Source organism: Acanthochromis polyacanthus, chromosome 15 (genome assembly GCF_021347895.1).
Source record: "Acanthochromis polyacanthus isolate Apoly-LR-REF ecotype Palm Island chromosome 15, KAUST_Apoly_ChrSc, whole genome shotgun sequence".
In the NCBI taxonomy this organism is placed as follows: domain Eukaryota; kingdom Metazoa; phylum Chordata; class Actinopteri; family Pomacentridae; genus Acanthochromis; species Acanthochromis polyacanthus.
In genome coordinates this window covers 11,117,676-11,145,531 of record NC_067127.1, presented here as the reverse complement: position 1 = coordinate 11,145,531, position 27,856 = coordinate 11,117,676, and the positions used below count along the sequence as shown (strand labels likewise).

At 41.0% G+C, this 27,856-nt stretch overlaps 1 protein-coding gene across 1 annotated transcript; it reads left to right on the top strand.

The window, feature by feature from the left end:
- The first annotated feature begins 26 nt into the window (after positions 1–26).
- loxl4 (lysyl oxidase-like 4) lies at positions 27–25,972 on the top strand. Its single transcript, XM_022197003.2, has 14 exons — positions 27–499; positions 1,948–2,252; positions 2,336–2,550; positions 10,726–10,764; positions 10,970–11,183; positions 11,279–11,456; positions 17,452–17,606; positions 17,692–17,859; positions 18,183–18,345; positions 18,430–18,673; positions 19,683–19,798; positions 20,210–20,346; positions 22,892–23,003; positions 23,098–25,972. Exons 1-14 carry the CDS (start codon positions 169–171, stop codon positions 23,166–23,168), a joined length of 2,448 nt encoding a protein of 815 aa, XP_022052695.1. The 5' UTR covers positions 27–168; the 3' UTR covers positions 23,169–25,972.
- Positions 25,973–27,856: the final 1,884 nt, after the last annotated feature.

Genomic DNA, 27,856 nt, shown 5'->3' with positions numbered 1-27,856 from the left:
TAGCTAACAAACAAGCTACAGGGCTTCAATGGATAATTTCAAATTAGTCTTATAACTTAACAAAATTGGCAACAATGAGTCTTAGAAATTTAACAAAAAAACACCAACAAAAAAAACTGAGTTGTGTTTCCACCTTTACCTGCAGACCTCCTCTTCCTCCTCCCAATCATGATGACCCGGACCTTCTGCTTGAGCTTCCTCACCCTCCTTGTCCTCACCCTCGTCCTGCTGTCCCTCTCCTGCCCCGCACGCGCCGAGCCTCGTAGAACTACGTCATCTCAGCGCAGAGCGGCCCGCGCGCCCACGGCCAAGGTGCGTCTGGCGGGCAACTACGCGCGAGAGGCGCACGAAGGGCGCTTGGAGGTGCTGCACAACAACACCTGGGGGACGGTGTGCGACGACGAGGTGGACATCAAGCTGGCCAACGTGGTGTGCCGCGAACTGGGCTTCCAGGGCGGCGTCACCTGGGCTCACAGCGCCAAGTATGGAGAAGGAGCGGGTGAGAGCACTTCTTTGTACCAGTTTTACCATTAAGCTCCCTTTGGAGGGTAGAAGAAAGGTATTATGTCACCATTTTGTCGTTTATGTGAGTGATAGTAGAGGTTCTGACAGGGCTTGGCATTTTGACAACTAACATAATTAATGTAAACCGTTAGTTAAGTTGTAGGCATCCATAGTAGGGATCTACCAATATGAGTTTTTAAGGGGCCAATACCTATGCCAATTGTTGGCTTTCAAGAAACACTGATATTTAGTACCGCTATGCATTATATATAATACTTTACAGCATGTTACAGAACAGAATCTGTCTTTCATAACTAGACATCTTCATTACTAAGGGTGGCTATAACTGAATATGTAAATTGAAAGGACCTCTCGTTTTTAAAATCTTTTACTGTTCTATCACTTTTATTGCCAACTAAAGTCCAAATGTTAATGCATAATTAATTATTGTTTTCCACACTCCATTTCAGAGTAATTTGTGGCTGCCTTCTAACTTAGCCACTAGCTGTTTTCATAGCCTAAGCCATGGTGAAAGTAGCTAATTTTCTGGTTTGTGCCAATGGCTTGTGTTTCTTGCTTGAAACATTTCTGCGACAACAGAGTGACTACAGACAGGTTGCATCAAACCTGAAGTAGTGCATTTATCAATTAACTGTCAATAAAAATACCACTACCAATAATTGGGAAAATGCCAAATATTGGCCATGATAATCAGTCAGTCTATCCCTATTCCTCTGCAATGCTAGAGTTTATGTGGGCTAACTGACATACTGACTGGAATGGAGCTGTTATTAATTACATTAATTAGACTTGTGCTTTTTTGTGCCAGTCATGAAAAGAATCAGTTGTGTAATATTAGCATGTTTTACATGTAAGATCTCCTGGAGTGGCAGACAGCCATCTTGGACCAGTTTATCCCAACCTGTCTCCTCCAAAGCTTCCAGTTTGTTTGGTGCATAGCTTCATGAGAAGACCACCAATTAAGACATCCAAAATAACCAACATCATAAAGTGACAAAGATAACTTGTTGTGGGATTGGAATTTACATCTCGTTAAGGTTGCCTGGCAGGCCAGCAGAGCAAATATATGGGCCGAAAAAGGGCATTTGTTTTAGAATAATAACAGCATTCGCTTGCCAGAGTTGTGCAACACTTGCCGTGGTTTATGGAGATTCTTTACTGCTGCTTTTAAATCCAAATTAAAGAGAAGGTTGAGTGGATTCAGGGGCAGGATCTACAGCACCCTGCCTTGTAAAATGCTGTGTATCTACTGCTAAACACGCCGCTAAGGTGCAACCCTAAATCAGTGTGCCAGTAAAAGTCAAGTGTTAGGTGTTTAGGAACTGATCTGAGCTGTTGTGTGGAAGCATTGCTCAGTCTGTCTATTGAACAATCAATTAAAATCACAACGAATGATGTAATGATTATTTATTCTTCCATAAGGCCCAATATGGATGGATAATGTGCGCTGTGACGGCTCAGAGAAGTCCTTGAAGGACTGCAAACATAACGGTTGGGGCGTGAATGACTGTAAGCACTCTGAAGACTTGGGGGTTGTTTGCACCTCTGAGCGTAGGCTCGACCAATCAGCCAGCAGAGGCTACACCACTGCCGCCAGGCCTAATGGCAGCCCGGCACCTCAGTATCAGGGCCAAGTGGCCACCCGCAGGCGTCCAGGATACGGATATTATGGAAACGGACATCCATATGAGATCCCCAGGTTCCAACGACACCATAACCACTTCCAGGTACAGCAGTTAACATCTGGTAAATGTCTGTGCTATGCTTAGCACATTATGTAACAGTAAGTGTGATGGTCATCTTCTTCAAGGGTCACAGTAAGGTGCGAATTGAGGAGGTCCGTCTTCGTCCCATCCTCATGGCTACCAAGAAAAAGAGCCTCATCACAGAGGGTGTGGTGGAAGTGAAGCATGCTGGGAGATGGAGACAAGTTTGTGACCTGGGCTGGAGTCTCAACAGCAGCCGGGTTGTGTGCGGGATGCTCGGATTTCCAGAGGCTATGCCTCACAATGCCAAAACGTACAAGTGAGTATGACTCTTTCTTGCTAGGTGCACTGCAAGCAATACGATCCACCATTATGAAGTCAAGTTGTTAGATTACAAAACACTGGGAAGCTGACTGTGGTTCAGAAGGGCAACATGCTATGTCATTCATCCCATTGTTGTGTGAATAAAAACGCATACCGAAGAATAAAAAACAGCAGTGGCATCCCATTTAGAGCCACTCTGAGTAAAGGGCTTGCACTGGGCTTATCTTCTTCCCCCAGCCACTTCTCCCCTGTATCCCTTTTTACTCCCCCCTCCCTTCCTCAGGCTCAGGATGATGATAAAGGGATCCCTGTCCCCTCTCTACTGTCCTTTCTCTACACCTCTCTCCAGGCAAATCACCTCTGCATACCTCATTGCCTCTCTCTCATTTTCTCTCCCTGTGATGCTATCTTCAGCCTGCAGCTCTCAGACAAACAGCCCCACTTTAACTTTTAGATTCCCATGCTGAGGTGTAATATCACTGCTGATTGTGCTTTAACTGTTCCATCGATACCATGTGTGAGACAGAGGTAGCTATTGGAGAGCGGGGATTTGAATTTAGAGTGACTTGTCTTATTGGCAGGGTGGCCTCTGCAGTGTTGAGTCAACTGTGCATTTCTTCACCTTTACATCGCACCCTAACAACAGCATGTGTGGCATGCTGCCGAAGTGTGTATGCATATGTACTATGGCTGGGTATCATTTGAAGTTTATTGATACATTTGTTAAGGTTTGGTACCTGTGTCAAAATAGTAAATGGTCTGTATTTATATAGCGCTTTACTATACCGGCAAGGTACCCAAAGCGCTTTACATGATACGTCACATTCACACACTGATGGCGGAACCTGCCATGCAAGGTGCTAACCACAACCCACCAGGAGCAATTAGGGGTTCGGTGTCTTGCTCAGGGACACCTCAACATGAGCACAACGGGCCGAGGATCGAACCGGCAACCTTCCAGTTACAAGACGGCCACTCTACCCACTGAGCCAAGCCACCCCATAATAACACTTTTTAGTACATTACTTCAGGCAACATTGAAATATGTTCAATGTGCATTTAACAAAATAGGCCAAAATTCTTAGATTTATCAATGTTCAATGTCATTTTAGTAAACATTAAAGAATTTTCCTCAAAATTTTCAAGAATTTGAAAAAATATGAGTAAGCCCTGGAAAGAAGTTCTTTAATAATAGCCAAATAATATCTGTCCCTAGTTTTGGTATTTTTGGCACAATTTGATATTAACCTAAACAGAACTATTTCAGTCTGAACTTAAAGAATTACTACTATATGCTTAGTTGCATTAGAATGATACCAGACTGGTGCCTAGTCGTTACAATTATAGGTGGATTGAACAGCAGTTAACTTAGCTTAGCATAAAGACTGGAAACAGGAAAACCAAATTATGCTACGTTAAGCTAAAGAGCTGCCGGTTCCAACTACAAACAACATACACAACGAGGGTATCAAATTTCTTGTCTAATTCTAGACAGTAAAGTAATCACATACATTTTCCCCAATGCTGAACTGATCACCTCAGAAAGTGATGAGATTCAACACCAGGACAAGCATGTGCATAATTTCAAGCTCACACTGCTCCAGACATGTGCTTAATGTATTGTATTTAGGTGTCTCCTTTTGCTCCATTGGCACCGACCTACACTTCCTCTCTGCCTGCTGAAAGAAAAGCATTGACAGTGGTTTAAGGAAGGTTCTGCACTTAAACCACAGGAGGACCACACATTAGCACAGAATTACTCCAATGCTATTTTAAGAATGAACAGTGTCTGACCGTCAGTGGAAGGGGGACCCAGTTGGATCATGCTCCTGGAGAGCTACCGGCTATAGGTGATTCACAGTTTAGCTATTCTTCCTCTCTCTTGGCCTGGGTTCATCTGACTCAGCCGGCGTCAGACCGCAACATCTGCTCTGTACTGTAGGTGCTAGAGTCCTCTTGCTGCTGAGAGGCTGTAACTGTTGAGGGGTAACCTTATTTGTTTTATAGACTTTTCTAACTTTTTATTGACTTCACAAACTGTCCCTTTTGGAGCGCAGTCACTCGCTCAAAGTATTTCTGCATTGCCCTTGAATTAAGCTATCTCGGTTGGACCTGCTTGTTATTGGGAGCGCAGTGAACCTACGACTGGATTCTATTGTTCTAGGAGGGAATAATCAGGCATCATATCTTCAGTAATAAAAGGCCCTCAGACTAAGCTGGCATTGAACAGCCCGGTGTGACGCTGTACACGGCCTGTACAGGATCATTTATTAGAGCACAGCTTACCCGCATTGCAGGTGTGACGCTTTTCACTCATTTGCTTGACTTTCTATCACAGTATAGATTCAGTGGCACAGATGCAGAAAAATAGGAGATGAGAAGTGAAAGTGCTAGTTGTGGGAGGAATTAGATGATTAGATTTGTGTGGCCGCATAACAAGAGCATAACAAGAGATTTGGCTGCTCACCAAGAAGGCGGATGTGACGGAGGACAGGGCTGCTGTGGCTTGAAGGGCTTGGATTGAAGCCTTCAGAAATCTGTTCACTGGCTGTTTTAAGATGTTGTTTTAAAATCTTACTCTAAAGTCAGGAAAAAGAACTGAAATAATAGTACTTTTCCTGCTTTTTTGGTCTCAGACCAAAACCACAACAAAGTGGATAATACTGTTTGTCCAAATGCACAATGAAGCATTGGGCACATGTATGCCAGTATGCTGTTTTTTTGTTTTTTTTATATTGTATGTGTAAATTATAAGGTTCTGGCATGGAAGCGGCTGTGACTTGATACATCTTGGTCTGCCTGTTCCGGGTTTGACCTGGTGTTTTGCTGAAGCCTCAGGCGCTATACTGGTCTGAACCATGATGATGTGTTTGTTTCCAAATCTGTACCTGTTTTCTATCTACACAGATGCATTTTTGTTCCTTCTTAACATGTGTTTTTGACTTTAAACTGCTTTAAACTGGCTCAGAGTCTTAGCTGCCTACATGATATACTCAGGTTTTTTTGTACAGCATTTGTTTTCCAAAATCAGGGTGGATTGTTATAAATTCTAAATCAAGATGTGTTGTTACAAATGTGATGTGAATTTACAACTGAACATAACAACCAGAAGGCAGCTGATCCTCTTTGAGCCTGCACTTAGGGAAAATGTAAGGATTGCACTTTTGGCTCGACTGAAATTGTCTCTTTGTGTTTATCATTGCAAAATCTGAGCAGAGTCATGGATAAACAACTGGCTCTGAGACAATATGTTGAGCATTCATGTAACATCTTCCACTTTACCAGTTGCAAAAAAACAAAAAAACTTAGTTTAAAGTGCAGGGTTTGACCAAATTTAGCCTGTGAGTTTAACCCCTATTTCTCCTCCTTACCCAAGACTCTCAGTCCATTCTTAGAAATCCTGGACCCTGCCATGTCTCTCAGCTTCATGTGTCTCTTGGATGAAACTCTGAAGATGCTGTAATTACAAGTTGGTCAGGACCAAAGCTTTCCAGGGTTTATGCTGAGAGTGAAAAAAACACCCCCAATTATAGCTGTGTGTGAGAGAGAGAGTTAGCCGGAGTTGGCAAAGGAGGAGGAAGAGAGTAACAGGAGAAAGAGGAGATGGAGAAAAAGAACGAGAGCAGCAGTCAGACGAGCCAGATTTTCGCTTGCTCGTGTGAAATATGGCCAATTACAGCTGCAGTTTGCAGCCGGCCCGCTGTGTCAGCAGCTGTCTGTCTTCCTCTGTCACCATAGTGATTTGGGGACTTAACCGGCATTTTATGTTTAATTATGTTTCCGCTGAAATTTTCTTATGATGAGGGTATCATTTTCAGGCTTTTGGGTGACATTTTGGGTGACCCAATTTGGTTTTCCTGTCTGATGTCTATGTGATCTTCCTCATTGACCTTCTCTCTAATTTATTTCCCTGTCTTTTAATTTGTGTATGAATGGCAGTGGATAGTTTTTGGTTTGGAATGGACTGTGGAAGCTGGCTTCCAAAACTGAGCATAGAGATTTTTTATCAGTTTGCTCTGGTTTTCATGGAAATACCCAATAATGTTTCAGCTTGGCTTTCTTTTTCATTTTTCCTTAGCCAGGTGTCAAACTGTTTAGATAACTTTTTAAATTGTACTGCAAAAAAAATATTTTCAAGCATCTTAATTGGTACGATATTCAACCAGAGATCTTGGTTGACTGAAATCATACCTTGTCTTCAACAAATCAATCAGTTTTTGGGTAAGAAACACATCTGCATGTTATCTCTAGATTAACTGTATTAGTCACAGTGCTTCAAGTGCATAGTACCTGCTGGCTTTATTAGCCTAAATGAATTTTAAATAAGCATAAAAGACTAGTATTGCAGAATATCAAATCATTTTAACCTCGCTATTTTTCACTGAAAACATAACAACAGACTGGGAGCCTGTACTTGGCTCCCAAAAATGAAAGTAGGTACTACTGAGGAATATAACTCAGATGTTAGTCTATTTTTTGCAAAGTTTAAACTTGGCTTTGTGCCGCCCCCCCCCGACACACACACACACACACACACACACACACACACACACACACACACACACACACACACACTTTTTTTTTTTTTTTTTTGTTTACAAAGTGCAACTTCATGGACTTTTTTTGCATTTGTACCATGATAAAATGTTCCCAAGGACCCAAAGGTTTCGTTGTTTTTTGCAGCAAGCAGATGCTATTCCTGCACCACATGTTTAGTAGTTGATTTGATTTCTGTATATTTTTTAACCAATTTATTTTGGAAGCTTTTTTATGTTTAAATAATAATTTCTAACCTTTACACTTAGGTTAAGACCTACAAGTAAGGTCAGTGAGGATGATGGAACCCAAACAGTGGTGTAATGCTTGTTTTTTAATAAGCAGGTTGGACTACCTATCATCAGCGTTTTCTTGGGCTCCACGACAAGTGCTGGATACACTGTTTGGTTAAACAAGAATGATGAAAGCCATGAAGGTGAAAAACAAACTAATACTGGGCCTCATACAGCTCATGCTACCTGTTACGGTAACATGGATTTATGCAAAATTAATTATTTTTAACTAAGTATAATTGTTAATGATTAGTTTTTATGTATTTAACACTGACATTGATGCATTTTACTGCTCTTAAATGAAGTTCAACATCAAAAACAGTGCTGTAATTCAGTCAAATGAAAGACCTGAAGGTATCATTTATAGCTTGTGTAGTAGTCCTGTTGGTTTCTGAAGAGGGGAAAATGGTTAGCTGATTTGTCTGTGGTGAGGTCACAAACAAGTCACAGACATGTTTGCCTCATGGGAAACTGTGCATGCACCACACCGTCTGTCCCATTGCACAGCGAAGCCACATGGTAGACACATTTAAGATATTTTACAAGTGTAATTCAAGACAGTGTAAAGACTGTAAAGAAATTAAATTCTATACAGTGAAACAGTCAGTTTACAGCAGGTCTCGTGACAACATGCACGGCTTTATTTAGAGCTATGCACGTGGTCTAAAAAGATGCCTTTCCAGTGTTTGTCACGTGTCTGATACAATTTTCAAAGGTATCAGGCAAGACTATTTAAGCAACTGAAATTTTATTTACAGGTGTTCATAATTTGAGCCCTGCATTTAGCTCCTCAGAGCTGCATTTGTGCTTCAAATGAGCTGGAGAAATGACCTGTTTGACGAGTGTAATTCAGAAATAACAGCTGGAAAATGCACAGCTCTATTTGCAAAATGATTGCTGAAATGGAAGTGTACTCCTTTTCAGAAACTATTTTTAAGTACATTTATTTTTCTAAACAGTGAAATACTTTTCGACGAGGGACTGTTTATATTTTTAGCTTAAGAGCAGCGAGATCTTATTGCCCCACTACAGCATCAGGAAACAAGTTATTATGTGATTCTGGAAAGTGTGCAGTCAGCAGCCCATGATTTCACGCAACCATCAACATAACATCATGTCCCTGACAATAATTCTCTTGATTCCAACATCCTCGGTTTGTTTTTAAGGTTTGTGCATTAACTTTACGGGAATGCCTGGAGTTTCATGCCAGAAATACAAATATTGACCTGCCTTTACATTCATACAAATATCCTTCGACATGTTTATTTCTTCTAAAGGGAATGCAGCTGAAATCAGCTTTGGATTATGTTAAGTCAACATTTCTTCAATGAGTCATGGGCCAAAAAAAAAGACTGAAGACCATTTAGGTTTCATATACCTGCGATGCCATGCTGATGCTCATTAGAATTCAACATGAAAACATATTGTATGTGTTTTGCTGTATAAAGTTTTATGAAAGTGTATACAGCCCAACAAATAGGCCTTTCATTCTCGATGAAGGATTTTAACAGGGTTAGTCTCCTAATTACATAATCCACTTGTCCTGATTCATGAGCTGTAATTGTTTTGCCAGCCAGACAGCATTAATAGAACTATCCGTATTTATCTATATGTTAATCTGTTATGTGTTGGCTGATAATTGCTGCTCCTAAATGTCAGTCTGGTTGTAGCTTGCATGTCTGTTTTGGTGTAACTGATGTGGATGTTGGTGATGCTCTTTGCAGTGGTTTTAGGATGTCCTGACATGGTCTGTGTGGCATGTCTGTTATGTGTCTGCCAAGAGAACAGAAGGCTTTCCTCTCCACCGCTCTCCCAAATCTGCCAGCCTAGCTGGTGCATAAATCTCTCTTTGTTTCTGGCATTTCTTGGACATTGAGGGCAGTGTAGTGCCAGAGTTTTTGTTTGCATATCGTGCTTGGTCAAACCCTGTTTTCCCAGAAATGTTGTACATCACTGATGTTGAATGTCATGATTTTTTTTGGACTGCGTGTGGCTTTGGAGGGTAACAGCGTAGTTCAAAATATCTTGTGTTGTTGTTTTTTTAATCTTGTACATCTGTGCATCCTGTAGTTACATACAAAGCACTTTTATACTGCAACAAGCAATGCGAAGATCTTTTATTCAAAGGAACTATATTAGTTTATTTAACCCAGTGAACCACAAGCAGTTTATTGGCTTTTTTTTTTTCCCCTTTCACATTTTACTCATGGCCAAAATAAAGTCCTGGCTAGAAGTAGAGAGAACTCAGAGATGTGTTCTATGCAGTATAACACAGTAACAACACCATAAATCATAAAAAGAAGAAAGTTGATTTTTGTCGATTATCAATTTTTACATAGTTAAAAAAATGTGAAATCAACGTGTAAATTATTTTGTGCCCACAACTATTGTTTCCAAGACTGGAATAAAGTTTACATTATAAACTATAGATATTTTAGTACTCAAATGTTTAATTTGTTTCTGTAGTTTTATCTGCTCTGTGTAAACACAGCCTGCAATTCAGCAAAGTTTGGCCAAAAGTCCCTTAATTTTTATTATATGACTCTTGGTCTCAGCTGACTCAGTAATGGCTTCACAGTTGCATTGAGGAGTGCAGAAGTTTTTGCATTTTCCAGAATTTGGTATTAACAACACGCACTACGTGTGTGGTTGATTTTTAATTGAGATGTATAGAGAAAGGTGATATTGATGAAATATCACAATTCTAAGCTTAGTTTTGGTTTCCTGATGTAATGGCACTTCATGAATAAGTTGTTTAACGATTGTCTGAAAGTTACAAATCCAACGATTGTTTCTGTTTTTAGTTTTATGTATAATCTCAGGAATCTACACTGCTCTTTTCTCTAAACATAAACATAGCAAACACAGTAAATAGCTAGCAGCCCACATGTCAGATGGAAATGCATGCTACTGAACCAATAAAACAACCAAGAGAGATGGTACATGAATGAAGCTGCTGAAAGAGAACAAGAACCCTACATTCTTCCTTAAACTTTACTAGTCATGCCATGAATGTACTAACTTTACACTCACCACAAAGCCAATGCAGAGCTCATTCTGCTTTTATATACAGTCACTAAATTTGGAGCAGTATGATTCATTTTTAAGTACTTCAGTAAGTTTAGTTCTCTAGTTTTCTAAGGAAGTCTGTGCTACTGGTTGTTGTGAAAGAAATCCTTCCCATGTGATCAGATTACATATAAAGCAGCAGATGCAACAAAATAACTTCATCACTGCCTCTTTGCAGAAATCGGTCACCCAGGGTTTCATAAGTGTATGTTTGCAGCCTTTAAAAATATACAAACCTGATAGAACTAACATCCATTTTTGTTCTTTTACAGGAAAATATGGGATACAAAGGTTGTAGATCCTTCAACAAGGTATTTAAAAGACATTCCGTATATGTGCAACATACAGTAAAGAGTTGAACATCATTTTAAAGCCTTTTGCTTATTCAAATCGGATCAAACCCAACCCACACAGTCCTACTGAAGCAGATCAGCTTTATTAGTTTTTAAATGTTAAACACTTTAGGATTACTAGCAGTTAAAATCTACATTGTCATGTACTTTTTCTTTTTTGTAGACTGAGTGTCATGGCAAAGAAGAAGGGATTCTGGGTAGAAAAAGTTCACTGTCTGGGTACTGAGAACACCCTCTCAGAATGCCATGCTCAGCTGTCAATCCCTCGGAGTCCCGCCCCCTGTAAGAATGGGAGACATGCAGTGGTCAAGTGTGTTCCCGGACCTCAGTTTGCTCGCATCTCCTCAGGAAGACCCCAGGCCCCCTATCCAGTTGTGGTAAGATTGCTAAAGTTATGTCTACACTAACAACATTGTACAGCGTGTGTGTGTCTGTGTAAGCTAATTTATGTTTACTTTGTTGCCCTGTGCAGCCTGTGCGCCTGAAGGCAGGCCCCAGACTTGGGGAGGGTCGAGTGGAGGTGCTCCGAGACGGAAAATGGGGGACCGTCGTAGATCACATGTGGGACAAGACTGCAGCCAGTGTGGTGTGCAGAGAACTGGGCTTTGGTACTGCCAAGGATGCTCTCCATGGAGCCTTTATGGGTCAAGGTGAGAGAGAGAGCGAGCGAGCGAGAGCGAGAGAGAGAGAGAGAGAGAGAGAGAGAGAGAGAGAGCGCTCAGCAAAGCACAGCTTTTCATATAACTTTAGCTGGAGTTTCTGAAACACATTTAATCTGGTTGTTTTGAGTCTGCAATTTGGATGTCTGAATGTGTTTATCGTGCGTCATGGTATTCCAGAGAAGACAGGGAGACTATTCCAGCCTTTTGCTTATCGTTTGCTTATCTTAGACGCCGCACCCGTCTGCCCTCACTGATCAGATAATGTGTGGGCATGTGTGTTTGTCTGTCTGTCTGTGTATGTTACCTTGTGAAGCTGCAAATGTGTTGATTGCAGTATCTCCAGCTGTGATTATGTGAGTCCTGGGCCAGGGCTACCAGCTGCCCAAACACTGTACTCATGGTTGCGCACACTCACACACAAAATGAAATACTATAAGCCGTGGTGGTTTACATTGGCATTTGGAAACTAAAGCCAAAGACATAATCTTGCTAAATTCAAGCAAGCTTTTCATTCACTTGCTGAGTCCTGTGGTCTTTTTCCTTCAATTTCAAATGTCCAGCTTTGGTGACACACACAAATCAGTCAGCATCCAGCTGTGCCAGTGGTGTCCCCACCCTTACGAGATGTGAGAACAGTTTCTCCATGTCTGAGGCTTGGGTGTAGTCTTTAATCATGCTGATGGAGATGAAATGTGGGGTAATATTCTGCTGCAGTACCTCTTTAGTTGATCGAGCAAAGCATATTTTTATATGTGTTGTACTAGTCCTTCTTACCTTTTAATCTCTCAAATCGGGAGTTCTGTCAGTGATGACATTCATGCTACCTTTCTTTTTGATGAGTCTAACAGAAATGAAATCTGGTTTTGCTGGTACTCCCAAGGGGATTGTTGCACCCATCTTTGGTTTTAGTCATTTGGTCAGGGTTCAGGTTAATCCAAGAACAGGTTTTCCAGATAGAAAATTGTGGATTCCGTGATCTAACCTTAAAACTGCATATGTGCATGTCATAGCATTCAGCTATGTTTTTCATGTTTCTGTATACATGCAATAAAATCAGTCTCACACAGATACGGGTTGATTGCTTAAGGACTTTAAAATAACAAATGTTTGACATTTGGGAAAAGGTCTATTTTCACCCAAACTGTGTTTGTTTTCTGAATTAAACTAAATAGTTTTAGTTTAGATGTTGCCATGGAGTTTGATTTCATTAACCTACTGAAGCGCAAATTTTTAAAAAAGGAAAAGAATTGTCCCAGATCCTGAGCTCCAGGGTGAAACTGTTGTGTTTGATTAATCGTTTCTGTGCAGTAACCAGTGCAGGAAGCTCTCTGATAATAGGGCATTATCGTGGCCATAAGTTCTCTTTCCCATCTGTATGGTATTTTGCTGCTCAGCGCACATGTGGGACAAGAGGCACAAACAGGTGGGAGATTTATTTTGAGCCAACACAAAGAGATAGTGCTGGTGCTTGAGCATAAAATTATACAGAGAAAAGCATGTCTTTTTTGGCATGTCTGCTGCAACTATGTGATTTGTCAACATCTGCAAACTAAACACTTTGAGCAAATGTAGAAAAATACAGAAATAAGGGTAGAAATTTAAATTAAAGCTGCAAGCAGCATTGGTCGGGTCCTCGCATCTGTGTGGCCCGGCTGACCCATGCATGTCCCCCAGGTGCTGCTAAAACTGAGAGTGTAAAGTTTCAGCCAGATTGCAATACGTACAGGCCACAAGTTGCAATACGTACAGGTCACAAGTTGAGGTAACAAAGATTCTTCCTGCTCTCTGGTTATCATGTTGCATTGGAGCTGCTTATTGCCTTTGTGCAATAAGCACAGATTGGACTACGTACAGGCTAGCTAAACTTCACTTCCTGTTTCATGGCAATAATTCAAAAATGGCCACCAGGTGTCACATGGATGTGATTAGGGCCGGACTCTGATGACACTTGTAAAATTTGAAGCAGATTGGAGCATGTACATGCTAGTTAGACAGCACTTCCTGTTTCGTGGCAAGACATTCAAAATGGCCGCCAGGTGGCACTATGACTGTCAGTGTATATCGGCCTATGCATGTGACTGTGAACGGACTCTGATGACACTTATAAAATTTGAGACAGATTGGAGCATGTACAGGCTAGTTAGACAGCACTTCCTGTTTCGTGGTGAGACATTCAAAATGGCCGGCAGGTAGCGCTATGACTCTGAGTGTATATCGACCTATGGATGTGATTGGGGCGGGACTCTGATCACACATGTAAAGTTTCAAGCAGTTTGGCGCATGTTCAGGTTAGTTAGACAGCATTTCCTGTTTCGTGGCGAGGCATTCAAAATGGCCGCATTCCGTGGGTCGCCATGGCCACACTCTAAGACTTTTGCGGAGCGTTTTGATAACTTTTGATCACCCATGACTGGAGTACATCCTGGCCAAATTTCAGCTCTCTCGGTGTTAGTGTGTTTGAGTTTATAGCTTTTGAAAATGTCAAAAAATGACAACTTTGTCCAAAACATGAATCATATTGAAAATGGCCGCATTCCACTGGTTGCCATGGCCACATCGTCAGACTGTTGCGGAGCATTTTGATAACTTTTGATCACCCATGACTGAAGTACATCCTGGCCAAATTTCAGCCCTCTCGGGGTTACGCTGTTTGAGTTTATAGATTTTGAAAAGTGTCCAAAAATGACACAAAACTGTCCAAAATATGAGTCATAATTCAAAATGGCCGACTTCTTGTTGGATTATGGGTAATGGTCCAAGAGGCTTTTTTGTGCGCCTTTATGAGTTAGATATGCGTCCCGAATTTCGTGGCTCTAAGTGAAATCCTGTCCGGTGGCTGAATTTTCTTCGTTTTCTAGGGGGTGCTGTTGAGCCATTTTGGCACCCATGTGTGCCATTCCCCTAATATATCAAGTTTTTTGCTGGCCCTGATGTGTGTGGCGATTTTCATGCGTTTTCATATATGTTTAGGGGGTCAAAAAGGCCAATTTCGAGGCCGACAAAGAATAATAAATAAACCCTAGGGTTTCAATAGGGTCTTCGGCACCATCAGTGCTCGGACCCTAATTCCTTACAGTATCTGTCCATAGTGGCTTTAAACTGTGTGGAAAGCATCGTTCATTAAATACTTGTAGCTATGTGAAGACAGCAGGACAGACATGTTGAGAAATCTGAAGCATCTAATTTGAGAAGTACTGCACTACAGCAAAGTGCAATTATGCTTGTCCGTCGGCTGTGTTTACCTCGAGAAAACTATGTCCAAAAGGCACCAGACTGTTACAGAATTAACCCCATACACTTCTATAAGCATCAGACTAGTTGCTTGACACCATGTGTAAGTGTGATTGGTTCAGCTGTGCCAGAGTGATAAGATCAGTGATGTGACAGGCTGAAAATGTATTTATTAATCACCACACCCTCCCATCTATATTCAGCTTGTTTACACTTTGCACTGCTGCACATCTTTGAAGTAAAATAGTAGGTGCACTTGGAAACACCCACACTGTCCTTGTGGCCAGTTGCATCTCTTTTCCTTTGTCATTTGCTGGTTCAGTTGAAATAGGGCCAACAAACACACTCAGATTTAGAAGTAATCTATATCACTTTTCTCCCAGACACAAACACACATGTTTACACCTACACAATCAGAACAATAATGTCCTTTTTTTATTCTCTGTAATAAACTTACATTAAATCTGGCACTGCAGGTTGCCTGGCCTTCAAAGTCCTGTTACAGCTTTCTCTCTATAACATACAACCTGCTGTACATATTACCATTACATAGAATTTTCCATGTGCACGAAGGCCATATAAACATATGCCTATATGATATTGGAAGGGGCCTACTTGGACTCTTTGATAGAACGAACTCTCACAGAGAAATACATCATGAAAGAGTGAGTAGTTGAAAAGGTATGCTGTTCAAATGCTTTATTTGTGCACACGTGCATCAACGGTGACGTAAAGGTACACATACTGTTCTGTCAACACATTAGACAAAACCTGTGCGTGAATTCTATCAAATCTTTCTGTCATCAGTGGTCTGTAGCAACAGGACCCCACAGGAGAGCGCTGCATTATTTATGATGAGCAACTGTGATAAAGCTTGTGGCTGACTGGCTGGTGGAGTACGACGGGTGCGAGATAGTCTGCCAGTCTGAAGTTCTGCAATTCATGAGCTCCGTTTAAACACTTGCTTGCACATTTGATCCTGGTTAGCTTTGACCATATAAATGCCCATAAGCAGGCAGGTTTGTGCACAAACTTAAATAATTTCTGCACTTTCCTAAAAAACTGATCTGATGACAGAAGGTTTTTGTTAGATGCAAAGATGGAGACGTTCGATGGAAAGAAAAACACTACACAGTGTTAGTGGGCTTAAAATGGAGTGTAATTTCAGAGAAGAGAGGGACAGGGTTTCCCTTGTAACCACTAACCAACTATTTGCGCTATTCTCAACAAGAATGTGACTGATTTTACCCCGTTTCCATCCACTGAAGTCAGTTTCTAATCTGTCCAAATTATCTGTAGCATCTGCCAATTCTAATTACACGGTAATCAAGCTCGACCTGTTTCTTGTAAAACTAAATTTAAGACACCACATTTATATTATGCCTCATTATTGCTCTCATAGTTGTATTTGCTGTTAATCTTAGACATTTTATGGTAAAGTTCCTGGTTTGATCATTCGGGAAATCAATGTTGGAGAGAATGAAAGTGAAGAAGATATTTGGTTTAGTTCAGTCTCCATCTGCCAACTCTCTAACTTCCATCATCACTACATTTATCATCACCATCAGTGAGCTAAATTACAGGGACAATGTTTCTATTTCCTTTCTGGCCCAACATTGTTATTTTACTGTGTAATTTTGCTTGTGAACTACATATCCATCGTGTGCATACATAAGGGAGTAAAACACCCTGAATGCCCGTGTGTATTTGTGCGCATGTAAAGTTTGTGTGTGTGGCCGGTTTCTTGGAATTTATTTTGGGTTTTTGTGGATTTCCCAAACTTAGGTTTAAATAGAGCATGTCACTGTTCATTTTGAGGATCCTTCGAGTGGCCCTCATGTTTGTCTTGATAACTTAAACAGCAAGAGTTTGGATCTAGTCTGTGGCCTTTACTGTGCAGATCGAGGCGGAAGTGGTTTAGATGTGTCTTTTTCATACATATGAACCCACGTATGGTGACCAGTATGGAAGCAGGCCTACAATCTACCAAAACCAACACAGAGACGGATTGGGTTAGGCTGCAATCTGGTTGTGACTATCTTCCTTTACGCCCTTTTTCTTGGTTTTTCTCTTTCCCACAGTTTTTGTGGCTTTGGTTGTGTTTATTTCAACGCTACCTCATTTGCAACTTTGCAGTTTGTGCCTTTTGTTTTAAGTAAACATTGAACCATAATTTGTTCTGTGTTTCATGTCCTCCCATCATTTTGCAACCAGCTGTTTGCTTTCACAAAATCTTAATCTTTTTTCCACCATCTTCTATGTCATTTAGAGATTATCTGTGTTTAACGGCAACGAATACTAGTCAAAGTCTTTTATTTTGTTGGCACAGATTTGGCCTTGTTTGTTCACACAGGGTGGTGGACTCCACACAATGTTGTTGTTATTGTGCTTAAAGCAACAGAATAGTGGTAATGAGGTGTGACAGATGCCCAGAGTAGATGTTGGTGGTGCTGCAGCTTGGCTTGCAGGAGCATTTTGTCATGACAGATAGGGAGTTTTCATTGTTGGTTTGATGCTAAAAGTAGAGAAAGCTCATTCATGTGAGAGCAGTAGAGAGCTTTACTTGTGTGTGTGCACACTCCTTTGCGTGATAAATCTCCTAATGCCATTGTGTCTACAGTGGGTGGCCCCAGACAGTCTTAAGAAACATTGCCCTTCTGCTATGTCCATGCCCTTCTGGTTTCCATATTTCTTGCTTTATTTTTTGTCAGCAGAATCTTTAAATCTGCCACATCTTCTCCTCCCTATTCAGGTACGGGACCTATCCATATGAATAGTGTGCAGTGTATGGGCTCAGAGCGCTCCATCCTAGACTGCTACTTCCAGGAAGTCCAACCGTGGACATTCAAACACAGCCAGGATGCCTCAGTGCGCTGTAATGTTCCTAAAACTGGCAAAGAAAACACGGTATAGAAACTACACAGTCAAAAATCAGACCCTTCTTAGCTTTGTGCATGACCTCTTTAATCTCTGTAATCTAATGGATTTCCAGGTGCGGCTTGCTGGCGGTAGAGTCTCATCAGAAGGCCGTGTGGAGGTGCTGATGGAGGTTGGAGGTCGTAAGCGGTGGGGCTCGGTCTGTAGTGAGAACTGGGGAATCAACGAGGCCATGGTGGTATGCAGACAACTTGGCCTGGGTTTCGCTGCTAGTGCTCATCAGGTAACAACCACAACAACATTTTGATCTCTAATTGTAGTAGCACCAACTTTTCCCAAAGTCTGACAACAATACAATGCTCCTACATCTAATCCAATTAGTTTAATTTTGAAAATGTCATACCACAGTGGTCAGAGGCATCATTTCTCCAAGATTTGTCAAAATCCTATCAGCAGTGTCTGAATTATTGATGAGAGAATGAAAAAAAAACACCCATAGTCACAGCCCCTGTATTCATTGTGGTGGACATTGAGCTATGATATTGCTCATTGATAGAATACCTGACAAGCTCACGACATCCTCACCCCACACCCTTGCTTTGACAGGAGACCTGGTACTGGTCTGGTGACCCAAATGCAGGGGATGTGATTCTCAGTGGAACTCACTGCGTGGGCACAGAGCTTTCAATTCAGCAGTGTCGTCGCAACAACCATGTCCATTGTCCACGTGGAGGTGGAACTAAGGCAGCTGGGGTCAGCTGTTCTGACAGTAAGTCAACCACCTTCACTTAGCTCCACATCTTTTCTTCTAATCCTCTTTGAATCCTAACGTAACCTCTCACATCTCTTTCAGCTGCACCTGACCTCGTTCTGGATGCCCAGCTGGTCCAGGAGACTGCCTACCTGGAAGATCGGCCCCTTCATCTGCTGACCTGTGCCAACGAAGAGAACTGTCTGTCATCATCAGCTGCCAGGATGAACTGGCCTTATGGCCATAGACGCCTGCTGCGTTTCTCCTCCCGCATCATGAACCTGGGTCGCTCCGATTTCAGACCCAAAGCAACAAGAGAGAGCTGGACGTGGCACCAGTGTCACAGGTAGAGCAGCTCTGAGAAGAGTAAAGAGGAGGTCTTGCATTGCTTATGTGTGCCGGTGTTTGCAATGGAAAGAACTTTAAATACTTACTATATGTGGGATGTTGTGGTCGACCCTGTGGTCACTTTAAGTGTTTTTTTTGGGGAAACTGGGGTTTTGAGTGTCCTGAATTCAAGTGTGGTGTTCAGAGGCTGTCAAAAATATTCTGGCAAGCACCTGCTCCAAATACAAAGTTGCTTGTAGGTGTATTAATGACATAGCTCCCTCCACACTTAGTAATTTGAGTTATATTTGATTTAATTGCATACAATTGCTAACAGGAAAAGAAAACATGCTTAAGTGTGATGATTGTGCCAGTTGACATATGGTTTGATGGGGGCACTTGAGGTAATATGCTTCAATGAACATAAGAGGTCTTTGTGAGTCTATGGGTCTCAGCAGCAGTTAGTTGTAAATAGATGAAATATAGTTCTCAGGTATACTTTTGCATGTTTTTTATCACTCAGTATGAGTATTCTAGTATATTTTCCAATGACGAGAGCACTTTCAAAACTGCCATTTGAGGCCTACAGTGTTGATGTGTCCCAGTAATGGATGGGTGGTCTGAAACAATGTTGTCATCTCTCCTGGTTCATTAGCGGCCCTGCTGCACATGTCTGTGAAATGACGGTTGAGCAGGTCATGTAAGCACAGGTCAGACGTAACACAAAGGACAGGGCAGCCTACCACAGTCCAGTCCACCTCAGTTTATGACAACATATCAGAGCTGTGGACGTAAGTTTCAAAGCCCTCTATTCACTTAGAACGAGTAAACAGTTCAACCAAGCTGACACTAAAACAAGCTTCTGTGAGAGGTGTTACGGTGACACCCACGCTCATGTTCAGGCAGTGAGGTCATTAGGATATGAGCCATAGGGAGCCAGTGTTCACTTAGTGTAAATGCACACACTCACAGACAAGCAGACACACACATACACACTCTCACCTGGAGTTTCCCTCCTGTCGTCCCAGGCACTACCACAGCATCGAGGTGTTCACACATTACGACCTGCTGACTCTGAATGGCACGAGGGTTGCAGAGGGACACAAGGCCAGTTTCTGTCTGGAGGACACATACTGCCCTGATGGTAATGTTCAACACTATTCATGAGTCCCAGTAAAATACTCTTTCCCCATTAGTGACTGGAAATTAATATCAATGTTTCAGCTTCATTCAGATTCTTACTTTGTGGTTAATGTATTAGATCGCTGCTGTTGTTTGTTCACTGTCCATTTACTTGTTATATCATGGATGAAATAACTCATATGAAAAAGACAGTGTTCATACATAGTTGGATTAGGTTCATTTTGTCGTTATGTACTAAACGAAACTATTACTTATTTAAACCGACAATTCAGGAAAAAAGTGTTCATACAGTTTGTAGTCTAACGCAATCCAGGAAGTTAAAGGCTCTTAAAAATAACAGGGAGTGCCAAGCATTAAATGAGCTTTGATGCTGTTATTGATAATGTTGCTGTGTGTGAAAAATGTGCATCAGGGCTCCAGAAGCGGTTCTCCTGCTACAACATGGGTGATCAAGGCATTTCTGTGGGCTGCTGGGATACGTATCGCCACGATATCGACTGCCAGTGGGTCGATGTGACGGATGTGCGACCAGGAGACTACATCTTCCAGGTCCAAAGTCATTTTGGAATTCTCACTTCTCCCATTTTGCACTTCAGAAACATTTTTACGTTGCAAAAATGAAATGGTGATAATTTGCAGAACCATTTGACATATTGGAAAATATCGTTGTTTTGCTTTTCTTTCAAGAGTACAAATTCCCTCTTAGGTAGATTAAGTAACTACCTGCCAAGAAGTAATCTTTCACATAGAAATGTGATATTTTTACATTTGAGTTTGGATGGATTAAACAAATGAAATATAATGTGTTAATTAGTGAGCTTAAGTGTTGTCGGTAGGTGGATTTTCAGATACAGCCAGACGAGTTTGCCCTGTTTCTAGTCTATCTGCCAACATAAGCTAACTGACCACTGGCAGCAGCTTAATATTTTGCATACATGTATGAACTTTCAGCACAAAGTCACCCGTTTTCCCAAAATGTTAAACTTTTCCTCAGAGACCAGACATTTAGGTAATAGAAGGAGGTCCAGAGGCTGGCAAGGTGGACTTCTTTATGGCTGGTTGAGGTTTCTGATTCTATTTACGTAAAACCGACTGACCTCCCTCATCACAGTCATCCCCTCAGCCATTCCTCTGTCATTTCTTTGTCGAGTCGAGTCATTGTGGCTTCCAGACTAAAACACATCAAGGACTCCATCTCTCTTTATCCTTCATTTCCATTCAGACTTCTGATCCCACCGTGGTATGCAGTAGTCTTCAGATCTTAGCATGCTGCCAATTACCTCCTAGCTGTGGGAGACTGGTTCCAATGTAACTCACTGTTAGATAATTATTGCTGTTAGTTTGTCTGAGAGGTCACACTCAATCTTTGTAATTAACACGTCTCTCTTCTATATTGAGGACAGATTTATTTAATTTACTCATAATTGACATGTCTCTCATGTGTATAAGTGCATGTCCTGTCTAGGGACATTCATTTCTACGTATATTTTAAGCATGTAGAGTCTAGTATAATTATAAAGTGGTGCATTGCTATAGGACAATGTGGAGGCGAAAAGAAGGAATGATGATAGATGAGGACAGAAATGGAGTTAACATAAATGAGTGAAAGAAAATAGAACTGCTGAATGTGAAAAGGTCAGGTCTTTTTAGGCCCATACTGAAGGAACATATCCAACTTTAACTGAGCAGAAAAAGAAAGAAAAAGGAGAAAACACAGAGTAAGCCAAGCAGTAAGCCAGTTATTCACCAAGGCTGCAGAATTGGAAAAATACAAACAACTTTTACTGCAGCTCTCCTTGTCCCCACTGTATTCTTTCATTTATCTAGTAAAGTGCAGATGATGCCCGACGGTTCTGATCCTGAGCTTTACAGAAAGATTCAGTAGGCCTGCCCTTGAACCACCCAATGCTAATGAAACACACCAATTACCCAAATTAACTATTGCCTCCCTTTAGTCAAACAGCACCTAGTCTCCCCTTCCATTAGGAACGGCTAATTTGCCACCAAGGAATTCATCCTGCCCTGTTTTATTTTTATAGCCACTTTCTCACTGAGGAACACATTCTGCTACTAAACCAACCCTCTCCAAAGGCCTCATACACTCTGATCCAACACTGTAATTTGCACAGAAAAATTAAGAGACAGTTTTTTGTACGTTCACTGTTTTTAAAAAGTTTTCTTCCTTTTTTTGGTGTAGTTTGCCTTCGTTCTCCCTGAAGCTGTTTGTAACCTGTACTTAAAGTGGGTGTAGCAGTTTACAGAGCAGCTATTAGAGTAAATGACTTCTCAGTATTATCACCAGACCAGATTAAGAGAATGGTTGTATCAGCAGTTGCAGAGCTGCTCTGCAAATGACAGACTATTAGTTCAGTGTATGGCAGCATCAGACAGATTTCAGACATATAAACATTCTTATGCGTAACTGCTCTGTTGCAGCATACCTCAATTTCAGGTTAATTCAGCCCTTATTTTGCAATCCTATGTTGGTGTGAGGACCAGAGCAGGACCTTGGGGCAACGCTGTGGTATAACTACATTCCATGAACCTCAACTGTAAAATTACAGAAACTCTTATGCAGCCAGTTATGCTGTTTTCTGTGGGCAGAAGAGTCTTTGTTACATGTTTTTGTACAAGTAATAAAATTTTTTTACTATGGGCTTCCCTTAAAGATCTACCAGTAAGTTTCGTGCTTCGCGTAACACATTGCTAAAGCACGTGTTTTACTGCCGCATGTTATTTTGTCCATACACTCAGCTGTGGACGACTAAGCTAACATCATTCCAGCATTAGGTCCATGAGAAACTACTGTATAGTGTGTTTGTCTTTACAAATAGGAATACTGTGTGGAAAAGTCATCCAGCTTTTATAGATGAGAAACAGATTGACTATAAAAACAATACCAGCCATGAGTGCTGTTTAATAACAGGCCCTCTACCAATTTTACATCCAACTGCTCTTTATTTAAATGGCTTTCCCAGCGTGTACAGAGAAGAACTTTTGTCCTTGTTTGTCCGTGAATCTGGAGATATAGTTGCTATTAGATGAAACTAACTTCAGAGTGAATGAATCCTTGATTGTGTGTGTTGTTTTACAGGTGGAAGTTAACCCCTCAATGGACATGGCCGAGTCAGACTTCATGAACAATGTCATGAGATGTCGGTGCAAATACGATGGCCACAGAGCTTACATGTACGGATGTCACGCAGGTGAGAACATAAAGCCCCTTTCCTCTTTCTTGCTTCATTGTCTCCTTTCATCTGATAGTAATGTTCTTGTTTTGTTTTGTTTTTTGCCTCAAAGGTGATGCATACAGCGCAGAGACCGAAGACCTGTTTGAGCACCAGAGGCAAATCACCAACAACTTTGTGTAGCCTGCACCAGGGTCCAGGACAAAGGCCTTCCAGCGGGGCCCAGAGACTACTCAGGGTGGGCTGAGGCCCTTGGGACCTTAAGACCCAAATTAGCAGAGAACACGCAAAAGACGCCTGCTCACCTCCTTGTGTGATGTGGATAAATCTTCATAAACACATCATATCACAGCAGCAACCAATGGAGAGACTCTGTCCTCAACTCAACCAGCCACTGACAACAAGAGTAAAACAGGCACCAGGTGGTTCAACATGTTTGTTTTTTTTTAATCTAGTTAAGTATGAACATTTTTGACATAGATTCAAACTATACTGATTTTTGTGAATGTGGACTACTAGTAACTTAAATTAGTTATTCTAAACATATACACATGGAAGACCTTAATGTCACAACAACTAATCTGACAAGGAGACAACAGTAAAACCAGTACTGTCGGAAAATCCCATTCCAAAACTGGAAGAGTTGGGAATCTGAAAAAATAGGCAGTGTTTTTGTGTATTTTTTGGTCCCAGAAGTCTGATTTAATGTTGCAAAAAGTAGCACAAATAGCTGTTTTGGCATTATGGTTTTCCTAAATTCTTGACTGATGTTCATGATAATTTGGCCTTTTTGTGCTTTTTACATTACTTCAATATTGGTGCTCTTTAGCAATACTGTATGTCGTTGTATTAACCTCACTATGTTTCAGGTGAACGGTGCTGTAAAGTACAGTTTGGGTGGTTTCCTTTTACAGTTCATTAGTCTCCTTATTATTGCTTTGGTTTTAACAAATCGTCGTTTTATACAAGTGTAGTGGAGCGTCTTATCTAGAATAGATAAGAAGAGGTCAATTTTTTATGGAACAAAGCACTTTATCTTTTAAACATCAGTATTCTAGTTTTGTCCCCATTCTTTTTTTTTTAATTAGCCACCAAATCAACTATTTAGGTTGTTTATCTAAAACTGCTTTATTGTGTTTTACATTTCAGAAAGTGAAATATAAGGTTTATGTTTAGTTTTCATATTCAGTGTGCTATTTATGCTTTACTTATTACTTTATTTATTCATGACATTCACACTTATGCAGCATGCTCAGTAAAGAGTTTGTTAGCTCGCATTTCATTAAAAATGTATATTTTTTGTTTTTTTCTGACATCATTAACCAGGGAGAAAAAAATTACTTCATACAGCAGTTACAGGACAAAGTTTTAGAACGATCTCACGATGCAGATGAATAATAGTTGATTTATTTTATTTTAGTTATTAAAGCAACTGTAACTGTACTTTTTTTTTTCTTTCCCAGTCTCTCTGATGGGAGTGAAAACTGGTGTGACAAAACCACAGTATTGTGGTAGGCAGGCAGGCTGGGTTTTGAGAGCATATAAAAGCCTTTTAATTACGTCTGTTTGGTTAGACTTAAGGTTACAGTTAAGATTGAGGCTATAGTATGGGCTTTACAAAGCAGCACTATGGAATTGTTGCTTATGTAATCAAGGAAAGAGCGAGAATCTGGAACTTCACACGAACTGGAAGACTGATTCAGACTTTATGAGAGATTCAGCAAGTGGGACGGTGACTGGAAGTAAGAATAAGAAAGTAAGAAAGGGACTAAGTTTGGAGAAAGACTTATGCAGACATACAGTTTTTACTACCAAAGCGGCCTTTTTGTTGGCAGTCATACAGAGACCACAAGCTGGCATTTTCTGCTCCCCAACGAGAACAACATGTTTGTCTGGGAGAAAAAATAAACTCCTGTATTCATGCTTCGACACAGTAAACAGTAGCCTTATTTTTACTAAAGCTAGGCCTGCTAAAATACACTATATCTTTCTACACTTTGCTGAATAAGTAAGTTTCAGCGCACCAAACAATGATACAAGTCCATTTTCTTTACGACATGGAACACATGTTAATAATGTTGCTTTACCCATTAATGTGTTTGATGTGTTTGGCTTATTGTCTTAGTGGTTAAACCTGTTAAGATGATTTTCTAATGGACATTTTTCCAGGACATGTTGTGGAAGGGACACGTCACTCACTAAGACATCTGTAGACTTCATTTCTTCCGCAGATTGTCTCGATCCTCAACAGGGCTTTCGTGATTTCAGCTCTACAAAGAGGATTTGAGTAGCTTTTGAGAATACCCTTTCATGAACTGGCTAAGCACAGTCAGCTTTATTACTAAAAGTTGTTGAAGTTAGTATTCACAGATAGACCTGCTAGAATTGTCTAAATTAAATGTTTGCTGATATGCTTTTCTGTTATTTTGTGCTTGTGTACAGTTGATTTTGACATATTGGTCTGTTCTGTGTGTTATTTAAAATTCTATGCCATTCCATAGCTTAAGTTGGTTCATACTCATCATATTACTGTATTAATACCTGTGCTATTACCGTAGCACTGGGATATTGTTTTCTTTGGCCAGTTGTGTTTTAATTTTGCCTTTAAAGCTGAGAGTGTGATCTACGTGACGCTTATCTACAATCATATTCATAGAAAACGGTGCTCTCAGGGACTTTGACCTCATCTAAAGAGTAAAAATAACATTTCATGTGATGTGATTTAGTTTGCTTTTAGCTGTGATGCATACATGATGACACCATATGAACTGGAGCTTTTTTTTTTCTACAGTAATCTGTACCCACATGTTTCTTTTGCAGGTAAAAAATTTAAGGTATGAAAGTGATAAGCTTTGTTACATTTTCCCTTGAGGAAAGTTTGGATGACTGTGGGTAGACACTGGCTGAGTCAGATGCAAATTTCAGTTAAAGAACAAATCACAACCCATTCATTCATCATTACTGTGAATCAATAAAACTTCATCACATACTAAGCTGTCCTCCGCTTCCTGCCTCCTTCTTGCTGTTAATGCATGATGCTGCAGAATATTTCTTGATGAGAAAGTGGTTTAAATTGTATGTTTTGTCTGCAAACAGAAAAGCTGTAGATGCTGTGTTAAATGTACCATTTTTCTACCCTCTACCTCCTCTGATATGTGAGTTATTTTTTATTTGAAGACCCGTCCAACCTGGTTACTCAGCCACCCTGTGTTCTGGGGTTTTACATGCGTAAAACCGGTGGGATACTGGAACTTTATTGCACAAGGTTTCCCCTAAAATGACTCGTCTGCCCAAAGACAACCCTTTTAAGCTGTTAGCTGCTGTGACTTAATCCTTTGTAAATACTGCCTCTCATGGGAACTGAGAAATCACTTTACTATCCCAGAAACAAAAATACACAACAGTGTCCCGGAATTAATGACTAAATTCAAGCATATCAAATTTGGTAGAAGTGGGTGGAGTAATCGGTTATGTCTGGAAAGAAAATTTAATCTCAACAAAAGTCTGATTTGATCACAGCTGACAAATCCACCCAGAAAGAAAACAGCAGAGCTGTGAAGTGGTCACTCGCTGGGATGAAACAGCTGCTGGGCAAACAGGAAAGGAATACTTGAAAGCAGAGCACCTGGGTTCATGGAGTGCACGCACACACATTCAGCATCCTTTCATGCACTTTTAGCACACTGTATAAACACTCATGCAAGTGCACTGGTACTGTAAGCAAATATAATGAGTTCATTATTTTGACTTACTTTATATTTGGTTTTAAAATGCACTCTTTGTAAACTCCTGAACTTTTAAACCAGACAAAATGCAAGTTGGAGATAAAACCATTTGCTCCTTATGCAGGTCCACTTGTTTTCTAGAAACGTGTCACTTAGGTGGAAAGGACCTAAATTATCTCATCATGCTGGCAGACGCTAGATACTAGTGTCTAGAACATACTTTAGGGGAACATGATTTTGGAAGTCATAACTTGATTACATCTCTTGGAAGGCTCATACTTGTACTGCATGGACATGTGAGGGCCTACATCTGAACAGAAACCCAAACTTCCTTGCTTTATCAAGATGAATTGAGAAATATGAGCATAATCCACTCATAAACACTCAGCCACGCAGTTCTCATTTTATCCTTACAGGCCCGCTTCCTGTTTGCAGCACGTGTTTTTATTCGGGAGGCCCCCTTTGCCACCCCACCCTGACCCGATGGGGACCACAGACGGCCCCACAATGGAGACTGTGTGTGCTCTCTGAATGACAGACCTGTCCATACAAGCCCCCCCGTCACACACATACACACACACACACACATACAAACAACTGGACTGCATAACAAGTTTTGCCGTCATCTCTTTTGGAGGCAGTGTTCCATGCTTGGTAAGGCAGACAGACATGGCGAGGGATTTCTGTGATCGAACTTCAGATTATTCAGCAGGAATGTCTGCGCCGAAAGCCACGTGGCAGCTTTCTGCCGTCGCTTTCCATCACGTCTGCAGAGGCAAACTGCTGTGGTATTATCTATAAGAGGCTGATGAGAATGCTCATTAGTGCGATTCCCACTTCTAATTGACAGTACAGTAGGTGAGTGTGTTTCTGCGAGCTCATGGATCATAAGCAGAGCGACCACCTGACGTACAGGCCTCAGCTCATCACCTGGAAGTGCTAATATTTACAGATAAGGAGATGCTTCCCTGAATAATGAATGCATTTGCATAATTGTCCCATCCTATTGAGGGAAAAACACATTATGAGACACACTCAATTTCCATGTCAGGCCCTTTGAGAGAGCAAATGAATAGGCAGTGATATATAATGACTTACAGAAGCAGGGAGAATGCCTGCTAATGAGTGCAATGCTTTTCTTAGGTG

Coding starts and splice junctions, on each gene's coding strand:
- loxl4 (XM_022197003.2), top strand. CDS start 169: ATGATGACCCGGACCTTCTGCTTGAGCTTCCTCACCCTCCTTGTCCTC. Junction 500..1,947: donor CAAGTATGGAGAAGGAGCGG/GTGAGAGCACTT, acceptor TTCTTCCATAAG/GCCCAATATGGATGGATAAT. Junction 11,457..17,451: donor TGGAGCCTTTATGGGTCAAG/GTGAGAGAGAGA, acceptor CTCCCTATTCAG/GTACGGGACCTATCCATATG.